The sequence below is a fragment of the Notechis scutatus genome, chromosome 4, assembly GCF_049901735.1.
Source record: "Notechis scutatus isolate UNSWTSFEM ecotype Mainland chromosome 4, rNotScu1.2, whole genome shotgun sequence".
Taxonomy (NCBI): domain Eukaryota; kingdom Metazoa; phylum Chordata; class Lepidosauria; order Squamata; family Elapidae; genus Notechis; species Notechis scutatus.
This window is the reverse complement of record NC_142012.1, coordinates 110,074,668-110,092,832: the sequence shown is the minus strand read 5'-3', so window position 1 is coordinate 110,092,832 and position 18,165 is coordinate 110,074,668. Positions and strand designations below refer to the sequence as shown.

General features: G+C 41.2%; 1 protein-coding gene across 1 annotated transcript; it reads left to right on the top strand.

Moving 5' to 3' along the window:
- Positions 1-12,934: 12,934 nt before the first annotated feature.
- On the top strand, positions 12,935-15,554 carry HMX2 (H6 family homeobox 2). Its single transcript, XM_026667241.2, has 2 exons — positions 12,935-13,416; positions 14,534-15,554. The coding sequence occupies exons 1-2, from the start codon at positions 13,134-13,136 to the stop codon at positions 15,079-15,081; spliced, it is 831 nt and encodes a 276-aa protein (XP_026523026.1). The 5' UTR covers positions 12,935-13,133; the 3' UTR covers positions 15,082-15,554.
- Positions 15,555-18,165: the final 2,611 nt, after the last annotated feature.

Sequence of the window (18,165 nt, the reverse complement as noted above, 5' to 3'; positions counted from 1 at the left end):
ATAGTATTCTTTTTTGAAGTCAAGGTTGACCGTATTAATTGTACAAGGATGGATTTTTCTGCCACCCACCTTCCTGAATTCTCTTCCCTGCCAGTTGTCTCTCATACTTTACTACTCTAGGGTATTACCTTGACTAGAGATGAGAAACTTTTGTTGGAACTTAATTCAAGCATTATGGAATATTAAGCTTCTGTTTCCTTTAGAAAAGTGATGATTCTAGAGTGAACTATTTTTTCTTAGAATTGAAATGAGATTCTATACTATAATGACCACTTAATCCTCCAGTGTCTCCATATCCTAAATATAGGTAGTCCTTGGCTTATGACCACAATTGACCCCAACATTGCTGTTGCTAAGCGAGACAGCTGTTAAATGAATTTTGCTCCATTTTACTACCTGTCTTGCCATAGTTGTTAAGTGAATTATTGCAGTTGTTAAGTCAGTTACATGGTTGTTAAGTAAATCTGGCTTCCCCATTGACTTTGCTTGTGTCAGAAGGTCACAAAAGGGGATCACAAGATCTCAGGACACTGTAACTATCATAAATATGAGTCCGTTGCCAAGGGTCTGAATTTTGATCACACGACCATGGAAATGCTGCAACAGTTGTAGGTGTGAAATTGTAACTTCAGTGCCATTGTAACTTCGAACTGTCATTAAATGAACTGTTGTAAGTCGAGGATTACCTATAGATCCTTCCAGAGTTTTCATAATTCCTTGTTTAATCACATATATGGATATACACACATGTGTGGCCCTGTACCGAGATTTGTTTGTGCTTAACAATAAGGTAAAAGATTCTACTTACCTTTCTCCCCTCCCAAAGTTAGCTCTTTAATTATTCTCTTCCTTTACACCAGGGGTGTCAAACTCATGGCCTCATGGGCCAAATGTGTCACGCGCTGGCCACATCCACCCCCATTTTAGCAAAGGGGGGAAGTTGCAATACGGCACGTGACATGACACCATGAGTTTGACACCTCTGCTTTACACAAAAACCTTGCAAGAGATCAGAGGCTGCACACAACTTACAGTCTTTTATTTGTGGCCTGCAAAAGCTACATGGTTATTCCACCAGCATTTGGTGGCAACTTATTAAATAGCATTATGTATGTATGTATGTATGTATGTATGTATGTATGTATTTATTTATTTATTTATTTATTTATGCTGCAATAGCCTGGCTCATACTTTCTGCTTTTCCATGACCAAACCAATCACCTCATAGACTGCAGCTGACTTGAGCCAGAGGATGCCCATAGCATAGCAGAAGCACCTTGGAACATGAAAAGAGATGGTATATAGGATTTTTTCCCTACATAAATTTCCAGGAAACAAAGAAGGCATCGGAGACTCTGTTGACAATATCATCTCTCCAAAAATAATGCCAGATACTTGAATTCTTCATTCCCATTGCTGGCCATTCTGATGGAAATAATGATGATGGGAGTTGTAGTACAGTAACAGGTGGAGGGACCCAAATTCTCTTGGTCTGACACGAAGGAGAAGAAGAAGGAGATGTTCTTGTGCATGTAGGTTGAGAAAAAATACTAAGTCTGTGTAAAGGAGCTGTATTTTGTGTCAAGGAGCACCTTTGTGTCACAAAGGCAGCGTGACTCTTCTTGTTAATAGAATGAAGTGAACAGACCTCGGTAGAGTGTTTCAGATTGTCTCGAGGTCATGTCCAGCAGCTCTAGTAGTAGGAAGAGGCTTCTTTTCATGTGCTGAACATCCACTGCATTCTCTTCTGCCTGATGAAATGGTGCAATGAAAGTCATGAGGCAATGTGGCTTCACTTTTAGAGGTGGAAGTTTCATGAAGAGTTTCCAAGAGATTCTTTGCACAAATCTTCATCAAAACAAAAAAGTCCTTCCAAGTATTGGTCAGCAATAAAAATTGTCCCACATACCACCTGATGATATGGATAGTCCTTGATTTACTACCATAATTGGGATCAGAAATCCAGTCAGAAATAATTATGGCTATGAGGCACTCCGGGACATGAAATAACAATTTAGCCTTTTTGTGGTGATCATTAAATGAATGACATCATCATAAAGTGAATCTATTTCCTTGAATAGGGTGGGTTTGTTTTTTTTGCCAGAAACTGACAAAAATATCAGAAACTGACCAAAACAAAAACAAAAAACCACCAACCCCACAGAATGCCACAATGGGTGACAAAACTGACCAAACAAGTCACATGGTTAGATGGTGATGGTCTGACCATTTACAAAAGCTGGGAGTGTTTTACAGGCTGCAATGCACCTGTTCCAGGCCCATTCTAACTTTGAATGGTCGTAAAATGACCAGTCATAACTTGAGAATTACACGTACACTCTCATCTTTAAGATGGAACGAAAAACAAGCAACAGACAGGTGTGCAACTAGAAGAGAAAATATTGCCATAAGGATCAATGTATTCCCAACATGAGCTAAAACAATCATATTCAACTTACGAGAAAGGTAGCAATTTTGTTTTTAATCTTTGCAGATGTGCAAGATTTGAGGCACTGAGCAAGCATTAAAATCCCACTAAGAAATAGCGATGGAAATATTTTTTAGATAACATGGATGTGAGTTATATATTTTAGCAGGATTTTGCCTGCCAAGTCCAACATAATCTCATTTAATTTTGAAAGAGGAAATGAGAAGATTCATTGAAAGGAGGGTCAAGAGGTCAAATGCCTTCCGGAAGTTTGACATTATTTAAATTCACAATCACAGAAGCTCAGATAAAATATCATACCCTAAGATAAAACAAGTTCAAGAGGGTGCCAGTATCTACAGTATAATGAGCACCATCTAGGAAACTATAGAAGACAAGTAGGTTTTCTTTGTCCAAAGAGAAAAACAAAAAGCAGAAACTTTAGCTAGTTGAAATTAAGATTAGCCAATGGTAAAAAAATGAGAAACAAGTTGCTACAAGTATGGAAATGAATAAAGTTCTTTGTATACATTTGAACGTGAAATACTTTGGACTCTGAATACATTTGAAATTGGAAACTATCCAGGGAGAAGGTAAGACATAGAAAGAATAAGTTATTAATGAAAACTGAAATGCTTGCATTAGTCTTTACTTGTGAAGTCTTGGATAGATAGCCATAGGTTGCCTTGCAGATATGGTATCCCAAAATGTCCAATTATAGCAAGATATAAAATTCTGAGGTTAATAGTCAAATTAATAATTAATAAGCAACCAAGAATGAGAGAACAAACCTGAAATTCTGAAAGAGCTGAATTATAAAATCGTTAATCTATTCATAGAAAAAACAACTTCAGACAATTGCTGCCTTATTAGAGAAAATCACAATGGTCAACAGAATATTTTTTAGAAATGGGTCTGGGAAAGTGAAGGAATGCAGATGTGGGTTTCTAACTTCAGACCAAGAAAGGAAAAAAAATTAAATGTGGAATAATTAACAATGCAGGAAAAAAAAACCAATAATTGTATCCATAAAAACCTTTCCGGTTGGTCCAAAATATTTTAAATTTATAAAGTAAAGCGAAAATAGTTCTCACCTTCAAAGATAGCATTCATTGTACTTGTAGCTGGCCAGCTTATTTTAGTGCTTAATACAGAAAATTTCACAAATGCTTGTCATTTTAGATAAAAATATATCTATGGATAAGCATATTTTTATAATCAAACTCCTGAACATCTGGTACATCCTGTAACCCAAAATCTCCCTGTAACCCAAAATCAGTTGGTGGAGGCTGCCCCATTCTTCCTAATAACAGGGCTGGCCTTGTTCCAGAGAAATTATATATTTACAAAAGTTTTAATAAGCATAAGGCTTGTCTTTTATGAACTGATAATAACTTAAAGATTGAAATAAAAAAAATAGGGATAGAATGATAATTTTCACAGTGGCACTAAGATTCCTGTTGGGATTAATTCTATTTAACATTTATAAATAAAGTCAAATTGAAAATAAACAGTAATCTAAGAACTTTCCTTCCTAGTGATTTATAGCAGGGCCCAGGCCCAGCTACTATTGTGGCGATATGAAGTCTGTCTTCCTTGCTGCTGCTATATCACCACAGTAATGGTTGGGTGAAACTGTAAATCACTAGTAAAGAAATGGCTTTGGACGAATTTGCAACTGGGAGTGACACCCCGGCCAGGCTGCAAAGGTTCAAAAATAGTTCTCCAAACCAGGATACTCCTAATAATTATGAAGCCCATAATTATAAAACAAAAATAAGGGAATGCTCTGGTGTCTTACTGAGTCCTATAACTAAATAGCAGAATTAGATAATAAATGTTTCATTTGAAAGCAGCCTTATCCTCCCACCATTCTGAATGTTCCAGTCATTTGGTTTGGAATGATGACTTATGCCCTGATCCAACATGACAGCTTATCTCTTGAATTATTCCCTCCAAAGGATTGTTTTGAATGCATGCACTACTGGGTTGCTTACCTGCCCCCTCCCCTTAACTATTTTTATCTGGAGTAAGTTATATTAAGGACATTTGAGAAGAAAGTAGATAGAGTAGGATGAGATAAAAATGTATAGTCAAAAAGCTTATGGGGAGATAAAGCTGAGACAATATCAGATTTATTAACCCATAGAGGATAAAGAAATCCCAGGACTGAGCTTAAGTTTTAGAGGTGAAGTAAGTATGAATGAACTATGAATTAATCTTTCAAACAAAGTACAAGGAGCACATTTCCAACATAGATCCTATGGTAAATTATTTTGGGTTCTCCTACAGCCTTTCCTAATTAGGCATCTTTGATAAAATTCAGCCCTTGCTGCTTTAGTTATAACCTTATTTTAACCTTAGACTGTCTACTATTGACCTCACCCTTTTCCTAAGAGGTCTGTAGGGGGCGTGCATAAGTGCACCAACGTGCCTAGCGTCCCTATCCTATTGTTTTTTTTCCTTTTATGTATCTATTTCATGTATTCATAACTATGTTTATACTTATACCTGTTATCTTATAATCGCTTGGCAAAATCAATCAATCAATCAATCAATCAATTAACTAACATAAGATGGTGGTCCAGATCTTTGTAGCTGCTGAAATGGTTTTTGTCACTGATGTAATGGTGGCAAGGATGTGTTGAGGACATTGTTTTGCTGATGAATAACTAGCTAGTAATGGGTATCTCCTGTCTTCCTTAAGATACAGGCCCTTCCCAGGAACTTCATTAATGCCTACTCAAAGTTGATCTGGTCACACAAATGTACTTCCTTGAAAAGAAAAAAAAATACAAGAAAGTTTTCACATGGCAATAGATTAGTCTAAGCTGTAAAAAGTGGCTGATTTATGGGAGAAGAAGGATTGGTATCAGAAATAAAATTGTTGACTGACAGTTGTTAGACAGAGAAACAATGATAAAATTGCCAAACAGGTGTGTCCTATTTATGTTTATCTAAAAAAGCAGCCTATTGTATGTAACTGCATTATTTCTTTTATAAACATTTCTAGAATGTTAAACAAAATATACTTTTTTATCTGGTTTTACTGATTACATGGAGTTATCAGATCTGCCCTGTATTTTTGTGTGTGTTGTGTCATCTGAATCATTTGAGTTTTTTTGCAGCCCAAATCAGATAGCTCTATTGTACAGAATTGTAAATTCTGGATAAAACAATAAATCACTGGCACAGGACATCCTTTAGCAAAGAAGTGGAAGCTCTTAGTAATCAACAGTTTGTTCTGTGCAACTTTCTGGCAATGGTCATAAGATGACCAAAAGGGATTTTCTAATTAGAGCAATGCAATGAATGGATCCTCCTAGATCATGTAGTTCTTCTTTTGACCTTCTAATGTACTGTGAGTAACAGAAAATAACAAAATGACCCATAAGATCTTGAATCTAAGGTACCTTCTACCATAGATGTATTCTAACCATTATGGAATTTGGGAGATTATGAGAGCTGAAGTACAGTGCATTTAGAAGGCAGCAGGTATGAAAGATTGCTGTAGTGTTATATTTTATGGCATTCATGGCCAGGATCAGTGGTCCACTGCATCATACTACAGTCTGCCTTCTTCTTCTGAACGAAATGGAGTATAAATCATGAAAATCTTAATTACAATATGTCTGATTATGTTGCTTAGGCATATTGGCCTTTATTCAGAGATACATGGATTAAGCAGACCATAGCTAATAATTATGTGTGGGCGCAGTGTCAGTAGAGGTAGTTTTCATTTATTTTCAGTTAACCTTAACTGTTGCTGGGAGTACCTATGGATCTTTTATAGAGTTATATTGCTATCCACTGATCCTTGAGTCATAGGAAAATTCTACTGGCATTACATTTACTCTGCCCCATTTCCAATCCCTTCTCTGCCTTTATGCTTTTCTTTTCATTTGTTCACCAATAACTCATAACATCTTCTAAAGTTATCCCACTATCACTGTGCAAAAATAACAGTAACGAGGATAGGCTTTCTATTGTTTCAATAATGGTTGGGGATGCTACAGAGACACCATAACCTCAGTATAGCGAGTCTTATGATTTTGCTCCAAGGTACTGTGTAGCAATTGCTACACACTTCCATGCTGTTGATGGTGTTAGAATAAAGAGGGAAATGTTATACGGAATGATACAGCTAAAGTCAACTTGGGCTCAGAATGAGATGAAGGAAGTGTCTCTGGGACAGAGCAGAAAAGAGAGAATGCTAGGATTATGATTGTGCCATAGTTATTTGTAAGGATGCAGCCTGATTTCTATAGGGCAGTGAGGTTACTTAGGTATTGGGGTAAAACACAGCCACACCTGTATGTCATGACATCATTACACAAATAGCAAGAATTGCATCATTTCTGTCTTTATGTGATGAAGTTATAGCGTACATGGCATCAATTATCCTTGTGTTCTTTCTGCACAAAAAGATGGCATCTTTTTCACAATTCTATTTAAACACAATTCTATTCCTGTTTAGGACTGTAAATAAAAAGTTGGTTTAATTCATATCTTTATTCCATCTCATTTCTGGAATGGAAAGATTTAGGATTAAAGCACATTAGCCAACCGCCTTTTAGCCTAAGGGAATTCAGGCTGATAGTTTCTAATTTGGTCAATGGTTAGGTTAATTCAATTAATTGTGCTTAACTTAATAAACTATGTATAAACATATATTGCAAACATAGCCACTTGATCTACCAGCTAATACAAACTGAAATGAAGAGTTGCCAATATATTGTCTTTCTAGACTTTTCTCTGCCCTTAAGGCTGAACTGATAACAAGAAATCATTACTATAACATAAGTAGGTTTACTTAGAGATAATTCTTCTGTATTTTAACAAATGCCTTCCATAGAACTGGCCACACCTTCCTCGATCTGCCTCAATTTTCATAGAGGAGATAAAGGGAAATTTCTATTCCCCACCTATTTTTAGAGGCAAAGTGAACATTAAGTTAGACAAGGGGCACAAACTTGAAATCCAAACTAAAGACTGGGTTTTGGGTTAAGGTTTTCACAGAAGAATGCTCTTGCTCTCCTTATTAAAAAGCATCAAAATTAGGAATATGAAAGCATAATTCAAGCATATTTTTTTTAAAAAACACAGGACACTGAACCTAAAAAAAAAAAAAGCAGCAACTTCTTTGGTCGATGAGACAGAAAGGCCCTTCTCTTCCGCAGGCTTCGGAGGCAATCTAGGCCCAGACTGCAGAGCAGAGGGAAGGACGCTCCCTTACATTATGTTTCAATGCGAGGTCTTTCCGGGTTAATGAGCTGACATCATGATTAAAGCTGACCATTTGTAATGTGTCTGGAGCCTGTTGAAAAGCACTGAAAAGGTTAATGTGGTAAAACAGGACAGCACCTGCCCCGCACGAAGGAGGGGAGGAGCTGGGCCACACTCCCTTGAATCAATTAGGCCCTTTAATGAGGCTCCTGCACAGCCAAGGAGTGAATGATCGCCTGGCCGTTGCCTCTGCTCGCTCCCCCTAATTATTTGATAAGCGCTTGATTCAATATGCCGGCCCTGATGTGGGGGGCTGGGAGTTAATGAAAATGTCATGAGGAAGAATCTTGACATTTGTCTGTATTGATTGGGATCTTGCTTTTATCTCTCCTTATGTATTTTGAGGAGAGGGAGGGAGGATCACCCCTTAAGAAAACTCAGCTGAGTGAAAAATGGGTGGGTGAGTGGGGGAGGACCAAAAGGAAATAAAAAGAGGGGTCCCTCTGTCCTTCGCCTCTTCTTGTCCGGGCTTCTTCCATCCCCGTGTGATTTGGGATGAAGAGAATGGAGCTGGGTTGGGATAGGACATGCATTTACTAGTAAATGAATGCAGCACAAGTACTAGCCAGTCTTTGCTTGTTTAGTGTCACCACCTCTTAGTTTGTACTGTGTGAACTGAGCCCCTTTCCTTCACCGATGGCTGCCTATATTCTGTTATGCCTGGCAATCCATGCAGCCATCAAGAGAAGCACCGTTTGCAAATGCTGGGTTGCAGCTTTCCCTGGAAACCACTGGGGTGTTGCAAGGCCGCTTTCTATGAGAGAAAGAATGGCCGGAGTGCCTAAGACCCTACGCATCCTTCCCCCAGCACTGCATGTCAATGGGGTGGCTGAACACGGTAAGCACCCTGCAGTTGCCGGAGAGTCACCACAGTCTTTAGCCCAGGTTCAGAGTTCAGAACTGATCCCAAGAACTTCCAACAGCTTCTGGGATTGAAGTCTGGATTGTAGTGTTTTGGAATGGATTTAAAAATTGCAGAAGGGGCAAACACACCCTTGGAGTTGGGAAAGGTAGAACACCCTAAGCCATAGATCCATTCTATCTCGGGATGTGGGGTACTCACAATAATAAAAGCAAATACTTTAGTTGAGTTTTGCACTTGATAGCCTAGTAGTAGGAGCATTCAGGTATCATTCTACTTTATTATGGGATCTAAACTACTTCTGAGCTCTGTATGAATCATTCTCAGAATAAGCAATAATTTTTATAACCCTTTTCAAGATTGTAACGGGACACAATGCTCGTCAGCCTTTAACATATACTGTGTCTGACTTCAGGGTACTATTAGTCCCACCTTCACTCCAGACCATAAAATAGCCTTTTCCAAATCTAGGGATCTTCAAAAGAACTGGGATAAATCTAGGGATCTACAAAAGGGTTGGAGTCCAGTGGAACCATATTGTGAAGTTCTTGGGGCTCTCAGAGTTGGTTGTTTGCTTGCAGCCATTTAGTTACCAGACTAGGTAATACCTTCAGTGCTAGAAGGGAGTGGGATATAAACAGAGGTATATAAATCTGTTTATAAATAGAGGTTTGCTTTCACATTTGCTCTCTCTCTAGAACCCCACTTCCTTCTAGCACTGAAAATGTTACCTAGTTGGATAGCTAAAAAAATAATAATCTGCATGCAAGCAACCAATGTAAAAGACCACCCAGGACTTCACAGTTCAAGCTTGAGCTATATGTAGTCTCCTGCATTGGAATCTGTATTCTAACCCATAGGGAGATTTGCAGGCTGCATAAAGTTGTTAAGCAGCAAAAAGAGCTTGAGGATTACCAACAGTAATTCTATATAAAAAGGAATTTGCAGCTGGCTGGAACCTTACGTTTTGTTGTTTTGATTCATCCTGCAGTCCAGGGTAGCCACCATAGAAAAGTCATTTGCCTTTCCTATGCCAGACAGTGTAAGAATTGGAGCATCTATGGATCTATTTATGACTTGTGAACTTCAACGGATAAATTTCAAGGCGGCTAACATTGCCTGTATCTGACTGAAGCTTAAAACAATCAAGTCTCTTAGCCTTTACAATTTAAATTGCACCATTCTGTAATGTGAGATGCAATTTCTAAGGCGATTTCAATGTCAAATCTTGCCTCATTTGTATTTCAACTGTCTCTGATAGCACTTTCAAGCAATGAGTGCCCACGCTCACAAGGAGACCATGAAGAAACAAGAACGATGCATCAACACGCTTTTATTTCCAGAAGTATAAAATAAAAGTCAAGCTCCTTTATTTCCTATCCACTCCCAGCCATAGCCTCTGGTAAAGGAAATAAGCAGTCTAATAACACTGAGCATGCTCAATAGCCATGAGTTGTTGAATTGGTAGGAAAAAAAAATGTTCACAAGAAAATGTTTGGAGGTGGAATAGAATGGAGTGGTTCCTTGAGAATTGCTTGGCCAGTCATCTGAAACTAGGAATAAAAGGATTGGAGTTGGGCTTTTGGGGGAGTTAGGAATAGATTGCAACTCTCTTTGGTGAAGGCTGCCTTTTCATTGGGTTTTCACTTTTTTCTTTTCTGGTCAAATCTCAGACTTCTCAGTCAGCAACCCATCTAAATTTGTTGGATTGCAGTTCCCATCACCATGGCTGATCAGATCTGCCATGCCTGTTGGAAAAGACTGATCCACTCTATCCAAAGAATTAGTCTTAGGGGGAAATGATTTGGCTATGTCTCCTACAGTTGTTAGAATTCAACCAACCCCTTTGCTCGGCAAATGTTATGAGAAAACATAACGATCTTTTTGGTGCAATCCTAAATTGCATTAACAGAGGGATAGAATCAAGATCACATGAAGGATTAGTACCACTCTATAAAGCCTTGGTAAGACACACTTAGAGTATACTGCATCAAGTTTTGGTCACTGCATTATAAAAAACAATTTTTTTTAGAGACTCTGGAAAGAGTGCAGAAAAGAGCAACAAAGATTAGGGCAGGGGTCTCCAACCTGGGCAACTTTATGCCTTGTGGACTTCAACTCCCAGCATGCGCTGGCTGAGGAATTCTGGGAGTTGAAGTCCACAAGGCATAAAGTTGCCCAGGTTGGAGACCCCTGGATTAGGGGACCAGAAGAAAAACATATGAAGAACGGTTGCAGGAATTGGGTTTGTCTAGTCTAGTGAAAAAGACTCAGGGTGGCATCATAGCAGTGTTCCAATATCTGAGGGGCTGCCACAAAGAAGAACTTATTTTCTAAAGCACCAGAAGGCAAGACAAGAAACAATGGATGGAAACTAATCAAGGAGAGAAGCACCCTAGAACTAAAAAGTTTCATAATGTGAGACCAATTAACCAGCGGAATGGCTTCCCTTCAGAAGTTGGGGTGACTCAATCTTTGGAAACTTTAAGAAGGCCAGACAGCACTTGTCCGGAATGGTAATATAGGGTCTCCTGTTTGTGCAGTGGGGGTTGGACTAGACGACCTCCAAGGTCCCTTCTAACTCTTATTCTGTTCTTGATGACCACATGGCTCTGCCGAAATTGTATTTCATTGTCACGCCAATTGGGTACATATTCCATATCCAATTGTTATATAGGTCAACAAGCACATCTGATGTCATTGATTTATTATAGTAACATGTACCAATCTCACAATGCTTCTTCATCACTAAGTCTGTTTATCCAGGTGTGCATCTTCTGCCCCCTCCTCCCCTTCTCTCTAGAGAAAAGTTGCTGAAAAGTTTTAGAAATCAAGGTTTTCCCCCTTTCTATCTCCCTCCCTCCCTCTTTACCCTGATCAAAGATGTACAAATCCGGAGGAAGCGGAGCGGTTGTATTACAAGCGATGGAGAGAAGGTGCGTCAGTACGAGTAGAAAGGCCATATAATTGCTTCTTCTTAGATGGTCCTGATAATCATCCTCGTCCTGAACCCATCGGGAAAGATTACATCCCAAGGGGAAGGTTAGAGCTGGATCTGTCAGAGTTGGAGAAGAGAAGATAATTTCTCAGTTTGGGTTGCCAGCTAAGCCCTCCCCCCCGCCGCCCTCCCTCGCCTCCAATGCGTGCTCCTTGCCTAGGCATCTTGGCGCCAGGCAACTTGAATGCGCGTCGCCTGCAATCTCCCATCCGTGGAAAAGCAGTATCTTTGCCTGGCTCTCTCCCCACCCCCCACCCCCGCCCCGTCCCTCCCTTGGCTTCCGAGCGACGGAGATGAGTGACGATCCCGTGCGCTTGAGGGTTTAACAGCGGGGTTCAAACGTCGTGTTTCATTCGCCGATGAAAATCATCGCGCCCCCGCCCCCACCCCATCAGTTTTCAGCTAACCTTTTTGGGAGTCGTGGGGAAAGGTTTTATTGCTACAATGCTATCTTGGTTTAAAACATTCATATTAAGCTGTTCTCTTCGTTTAAATTCTCGCAGCTCTATTCTGGAAATGAATGTAGAGTAATTAAGGAAGAGACGCGAAGTGTGAGAACATTTCTCTGATCAAAATGAAAATATAGAGTAGGAGTTAGCAAAGGTGTTTTTTTTTTTTAAATACCTTTGATAAAATGCAAAACACCCCTGAATAGTTTCTTGAGTCATCCTTACACTACATTTACTTGGAAGTAAGCTTTCCAGGCGAGAGCTTCTCCGTAAGTAAGTGTGCTTCAGAGGGCAACTTCTGTGCTCTTAAAAAAAAAAAAAAAAAAACACCACCCAATATCCCTGCCTGATATATGGGACTAAACCGTAAACGAGAACCAAGATCTACGCGCTGCGAAGCCAGCCGGTCGTCCCAAAATCTCGTTCCCATCTTTTAAACCAACACATTCAGGGCCAATGTAGATTCACTTAGACTCTACCTTAAATGGGAGTACAGGCGCTGGAAAGGAACGAGACACGCGAAAGTATTTCTTTTTACACACAATCGCGGCAATAATACTAATACTAATACTAATACTAATATTACTGCTACTGCTACTGCTACTGCTACTACTACTACTACTACTACTACTACTACTACTACTACTAATAATAATAATAATAATAATAATAATAATAAATAATAAATAATAATAATAATAATAATAGAGCCCCGCACCGCTTCTAGTAACTCGGTTGAAATGAGAAGGAGAGCTCGGTTGTTCTGCAGTCAGCTGTCTGTCTAGGATCTAGAATTTTGAAACTTTCCGGGGCCGCTTGGCGGCTCGTGATTGGCCAAGGCGGAGGTAACCTCCATGCAAATGAAGCCCCGCCACCTCGCAGTCCGTAGATCAATAGAGATCTGAGAGAGAAAGGAGCATGCATTCAGACTCGGCAAGCTCAAGGAAAACCTGCCGAGGCACGCCAAAAAAAAAAGGGCCCCCAAACCGGTCTTCCCAAAGCCAGGGTAGGCAGACCGAGCCTCTGCGGACGGCCAGACTTGACCCCCCGCTGCCCAGCGCGCCTCTCTAACGCGAGCGGTGTACTTCTCTCCTTTCTTATGAGCCCAGGATGAGCAACAAAGAAGATGCCGGCAAGGGGTGTCCTGCGGCAGCTCCCGTCTCCAGTTTTACCATCCAGTCGATCTTAGGCAGCGGCACCTCGGGAGGAGGCAGGGAGCCCAGCTCCAAGCAGACCGCCTCCGCCTGGCCGAGCAGGAAGAGAACCCTGTCGGTCTCTTCCGAAGAAGAAGAACCGGACGAGAGCTGGAAACATCCCGCTTGCTTCTGCTCCGACTCTCAGGCCGCGGAAGAAACGTGCCACAAACACCAGCCTCTCAGTTTCACGTGTCTCAGTAAGTATTGGCCCGGGATGGCGAGGAGGGGAGGGGGGCGGTGGCGGCGCAGAGAAGCACCCTTTGCTTCCTAATTAGGAAGAATGGTCTCTAGGTGCATCTTATTTTATAAAGGCGGAGAGGGTAATAACAAAAGCTCAGTCTGGGTTTGTTTGTTTTTTAACTTTCAGTTTAGAGTTATCCACAAATCTGTTTTTCTAATCTTCTTACTCTTCAGAGAAAGCGGTGGGTTAAATTGAGGGATCCGGGGATGGGGTGGGGGGGGATACAGTTTTGGGTCGTCTCTCTCTCTGTGTGTGCGCGTGACTTTGTCGTGATAATTTCAATAATTGTCTCTGGTGTCTCCTCCCTCCTTTAAAGAACGATTTAAGACCAGCGATTTTTTTTTTAAAAATAAACAATGGTTACTGTATGTAATCGTACCACTCTCATTTTTTTTCCTGATCTATGTCTTTGGATTTTTCTGGCATCTCCTAAAATAAGGGTGCGAGGAGCCTGCAGACGAGCTCCGATTTTTTTTTTAAAGGTGTAGTTTTTTTAAAAGCAACACAACCGGCCCTCGTAATTCATTGGGAAAAGGAGAGTCTCGAATAAATTCCACTCGATTCCTTTTGTTCGCTTCTCTGAGGTCTGTAGCACGGAAGGGTTGGTTGGTTAAGAACTGACCGCAGCTCCCAGGGCAACGCAGGCGTAGGGAGAGGAGAGCAAACCCCAGCCAAAAAGCGGTGGGATTTCCTGCCGAGAAAAGGACGCGTGGGAGAAAGCTTGCGCGATTCTAGAAAGTACAAACGAATCTAAAACAGGATGCGGCAAATGAGAAGACTCGGCTCGTGAGTCTCTAGCTGCATTGGATCAGTTCAGGAAGAGCTACAAGTCTTACACAATCCTAAAGAGATGAAGGAGTAGGGAGATCCATGCGTTTCCCCCCCCTTTTTCTGATGTGGGCAGGCAGGCAGGCAGATAGGTAGGTAGACATAGACAATATTTGTAGCCCCGGCGGTTCATCCCCGGAGTGTGTGTTATTTAAGGGTGGGCTCTGCTGGCTTTCTCCTCTCCTCCGCCCAGGACCAACCGCGGCATCCCTGCCCACTTCTTCTTCTCTTCCTCTCGACTCCAGGCAGTTCCAAGGGGACCGGCGCGGCGCTCGGTTCCGACCGGACGCCCCCTTTCCTCTCTCCATCCCAGCCGGACTTTCACGAAGAGAAAGAGAAGCCGTTCGCTCCGAATTCGCCCGCCTGCTCGGCGGAGCGGCAAAGGGACGGCGCGGAGAGGCAGGCCGCTTCGGCCAAGAAGAAAACGCGCACGGTCTTCTCGCGGAGCCAAGTCTACCAGCTGGAGTCGACCTTCGACATGAAGCGCTACCTGAGCAGCTCCGAGCGGGCCTGCCTGGCCTCCAGCTTGCAACTGACCGAGACGCAGGTGAAAACCTGGTTTCAGAACCGGCGGAACAAATGGAAGCGGCAGCTCTCGGCCGAACTGGAGGCGGCCAACATGGCCCACGCCTCGGCCCAGACTCTGGTGGGGATGCCGCTGGTTTTCAGAGACAATTCCGTCCTCAGGGTACCCGTGCCCAGGTCCATCGCCTTCCCGGCGCCCTTATACTACCCCGGCAGCAACCTCTCCGCCTTACCTCTTTACAACCTCTACAATAAGCTCGATTACTGAGACCGGACTCAGACGACCTGCGGGGCCAACCGGCTCCGACCCAGGACGCGTCCCTGCGCCCTTTTCTTCACCCATCAGTCTGTTGTTGATCGGAAAGAAGAATTGTGCTTTTGGCATTGTTAAGAAATACACCATGTGTATTCATTGCTATTATATTATATTATATTATATATATATATATTTGAAATATTTATGGGAATCCTCTTTGGGGTGGTTTCTTTTGGTTGTTTTCTAGGCTGGAGAAAGAATTACATGACTTCCGCCTTCTCTTATTTGGTCTCGTTCCTGGTCCAGACGTAGCTAAGCCAGCTTATTGCTGCTGGGAGGGGGGGGGCTCCTCTTTCCAACCAAATGGGGAGAAGGAAGTCTTCGTGCGTCGGTAGGCAAAGCCAAGAAAACCCAGTGCCGTTCCCGAGGCTCTTCCTATCCTTCCGGCTTCATCCCGAGTATTTATTATACATTGCAGAAAGAAAAAAAAAAAAAAAAAAAAAGGGGGGTTGGGTTTGGGTTGGGGGGATGGCGCAAGAGAGACAAACTTCGGGCCTGTACATATTTTTAAAGAAAATAAAAAGAATTTTAACGCGTCGTTGGCTAATTTGGGCTAGATTGCTTATGACGTAGCCTGCTTGGCTTTTCTTGGCAAAGCGCTTGGAACTTGGGGGGAAGTTTGGGCGCTTGGGGAAAAGTTTCCTCTGAGCATAAAGAGCTTCCTTTTTGGGGATCGGGGTGAGAGGGAGGGAGGGCAACCAGAAAATTTTGAGTAATCGTTGGTGTTCTAAAGTCCGGCAGCATTACTTGGAAATCAATTGTAGGCGGGGCCTTGATCAAAGCAAATGTGAAATATTAGTTATTTAGGAATCCACATGGCCTACAACGCAGCCTCCATAGACCCAGGTGTGTGGGGGGGGGGGGCAGGGGGGGACAATGAGACGAAATTTGCCTCTTTCAGATTTCTTAGCAATATTTAATTGTTTGGCTCAATGAACTTGTCTTCTTGGAAGTATCTCTGTGAGGACACACATACCTTATTCTTAGGAAGTGTACTGTGCACGTCTAAGAAGTCTTACTTCTGAGTAGACATCTCCACGACCAAATTGTTAGAATCCTTTTTATCATTTAAGCAACATGATTGATAAATACTGAACGCTCGCTCGAGGGTTGATATTTCACAATTAGCTATTTTGGCTGGGTTACAAAAGGTAGAGCGTTCTTCTAAAAACAATCTGTTTACATTTTGTGATTCAAGGTCCCTGCTGGATTAAATTAAGTTTAGGAATGTTGTTTCTAACAATTTTGGCTGCGTGCTCAGTTCAGCAGTCCTTCTTGATTTTTAAATCCCCCAATCTATTTCATCCAAATAGAATTTGTTTGAAATTGGATCTTCTTTATTTATATGGTTTTCTTTTCTTTTCCATCTCACCTAGGTTAATTCCTTGATTTAGAGAATATAGAATCCACATCAGAATTTAGAGAATTTATCATTTAAGCAACACAGAGCAACTTAATTTAGAGGATTAATATAAACCATTCAGTTGGAAGAGCTACCTTTTGAAATCAATAGGATGAACAGTTGATTTGAATGGCACAATCGGATGACTTAAACGTGCTATTTTCAGCCAGCCTATTGATATTCACGATAGCATCTACGTCTATTTCTGTGCCCCAGATCGGTCATTTTCAACTGCTATTAACAGGTATCGCCCCATTGAAATGTTCAGGAAAGTTCCATTGATAAACAGCAGACGCGAAAATTTCAATCGCTCCTGGATTGAAGCGGTTCCTGGTTTTATTTTAAGAAAGGGGGGGGGGGAAAGGAATGGGACTACCTTCTCTATTAAGTAATCCGAATTGGCAAGTGTTTCCGGAAATGGGCTTTCTTCAGAATTTGAGGCGCATTCTGTTCAATGCCACGATCTCAGGTAAAGTACTTTCACCAGGCCTTTTAAAAACCTGAAAGTGACATTATAGCCCACCCGTGATTGATCTGAGCGTTCACCCAAGCGCTGAAAAACACCTGCAGCCTCCGATCTGCCGAAAAGAGACCGCTAATCATTTAAACAAGCAAAAAAAAAAAAAAAGAGTAAATGGTTCATCAAGTGTTATTTAAATCGCAGAAGTCGTTACGTGGTTTAGTGCAGCCACCTGTTCCTTGGTTAGTTTCGGATCTTAAGAGGGAAGGCTATTTGAAAATGCACCGAGTATCTAAAAATTACATTCACGATGTTTTTTAAAAAGAAGATGGGGGATTAAGAGTTTCCAAATCCTCAACGGTGTATGCATTTTGGGGGAAATTAATATTTAAAAGTCGAATCCGATCTCTCTTTGCTCAAACAAATAAAACATGCTAGTGAGATGCTTCATATTAAATCCATGTCCCCCCACAACAAATGGTAAATACTAGATAGTAGATTAGCTCTAATTCTAGGTTTTCCAGTACTAGCAAAAAACAAAAAACAAAAAACATTCATTTAGAGCCTGGGAAATGTATTTTTCAGCCTCAGACTATCTCCAATAGATATAGGCGAAACATTGCTAAACAGTTTGCTTTGAGGATAATTGAATATATAAAAGCCTAATGCTTCGGAATGAATTCGTTTAGGGACCCTACCTCCAGAGAAAGGATGTCCTACATCCTATTGATCTTGTGAATATGACATGCTTTCAATATGTATGCTTAGTTCTGTGGTCTTAACCTAGACTCTTCTCCGCTTTCAGATTTTCAAATAAAGGAATCACTTAAAGGAAGCAATCCTTTATGTGTTTACTCAGATGTCCCTCCCTTATCATAATCTAAAACAGAAGCCTCAAAGGGGAGTTTTTATATAAATTTGACTGCATTTTTGTCGCATTTTAAATTGCCACTCCCCATTACTCACAGTACATATATTCCTTCTATCCCAAGACACTAATTCTTGAATAGCAGCAGGATGTCTCTCTCTCTCTCTCTCTCTCTCTCTCTCTCTCTTTGTGTGTGTGTGTGTGTGTGTGTGTATATATAACACACATATATATATACACACACACACACACACGGCCTAGAGCCACAATCTTCAGGATCGAACCCGTCTAAATCAAAACAAATAT

Bases quoted from the DNA above. Each gene is read 5' to 3' on its own strand.
- HMX2 (XM_026667241.2), top strand. From the start codon at position 13,134: ATGAGCAACAAAGAAGATGCCGGCAAGGGGTGTCCTGCGGCAGCTCCC. The intron at 13,417-14,533 runs GTAAGTATTGGC...TCTCGACTCCAG, and splicing joins TCTCAGTTTCACGTGTCTCA to GCAGTTCCAAGGGGACCGGC.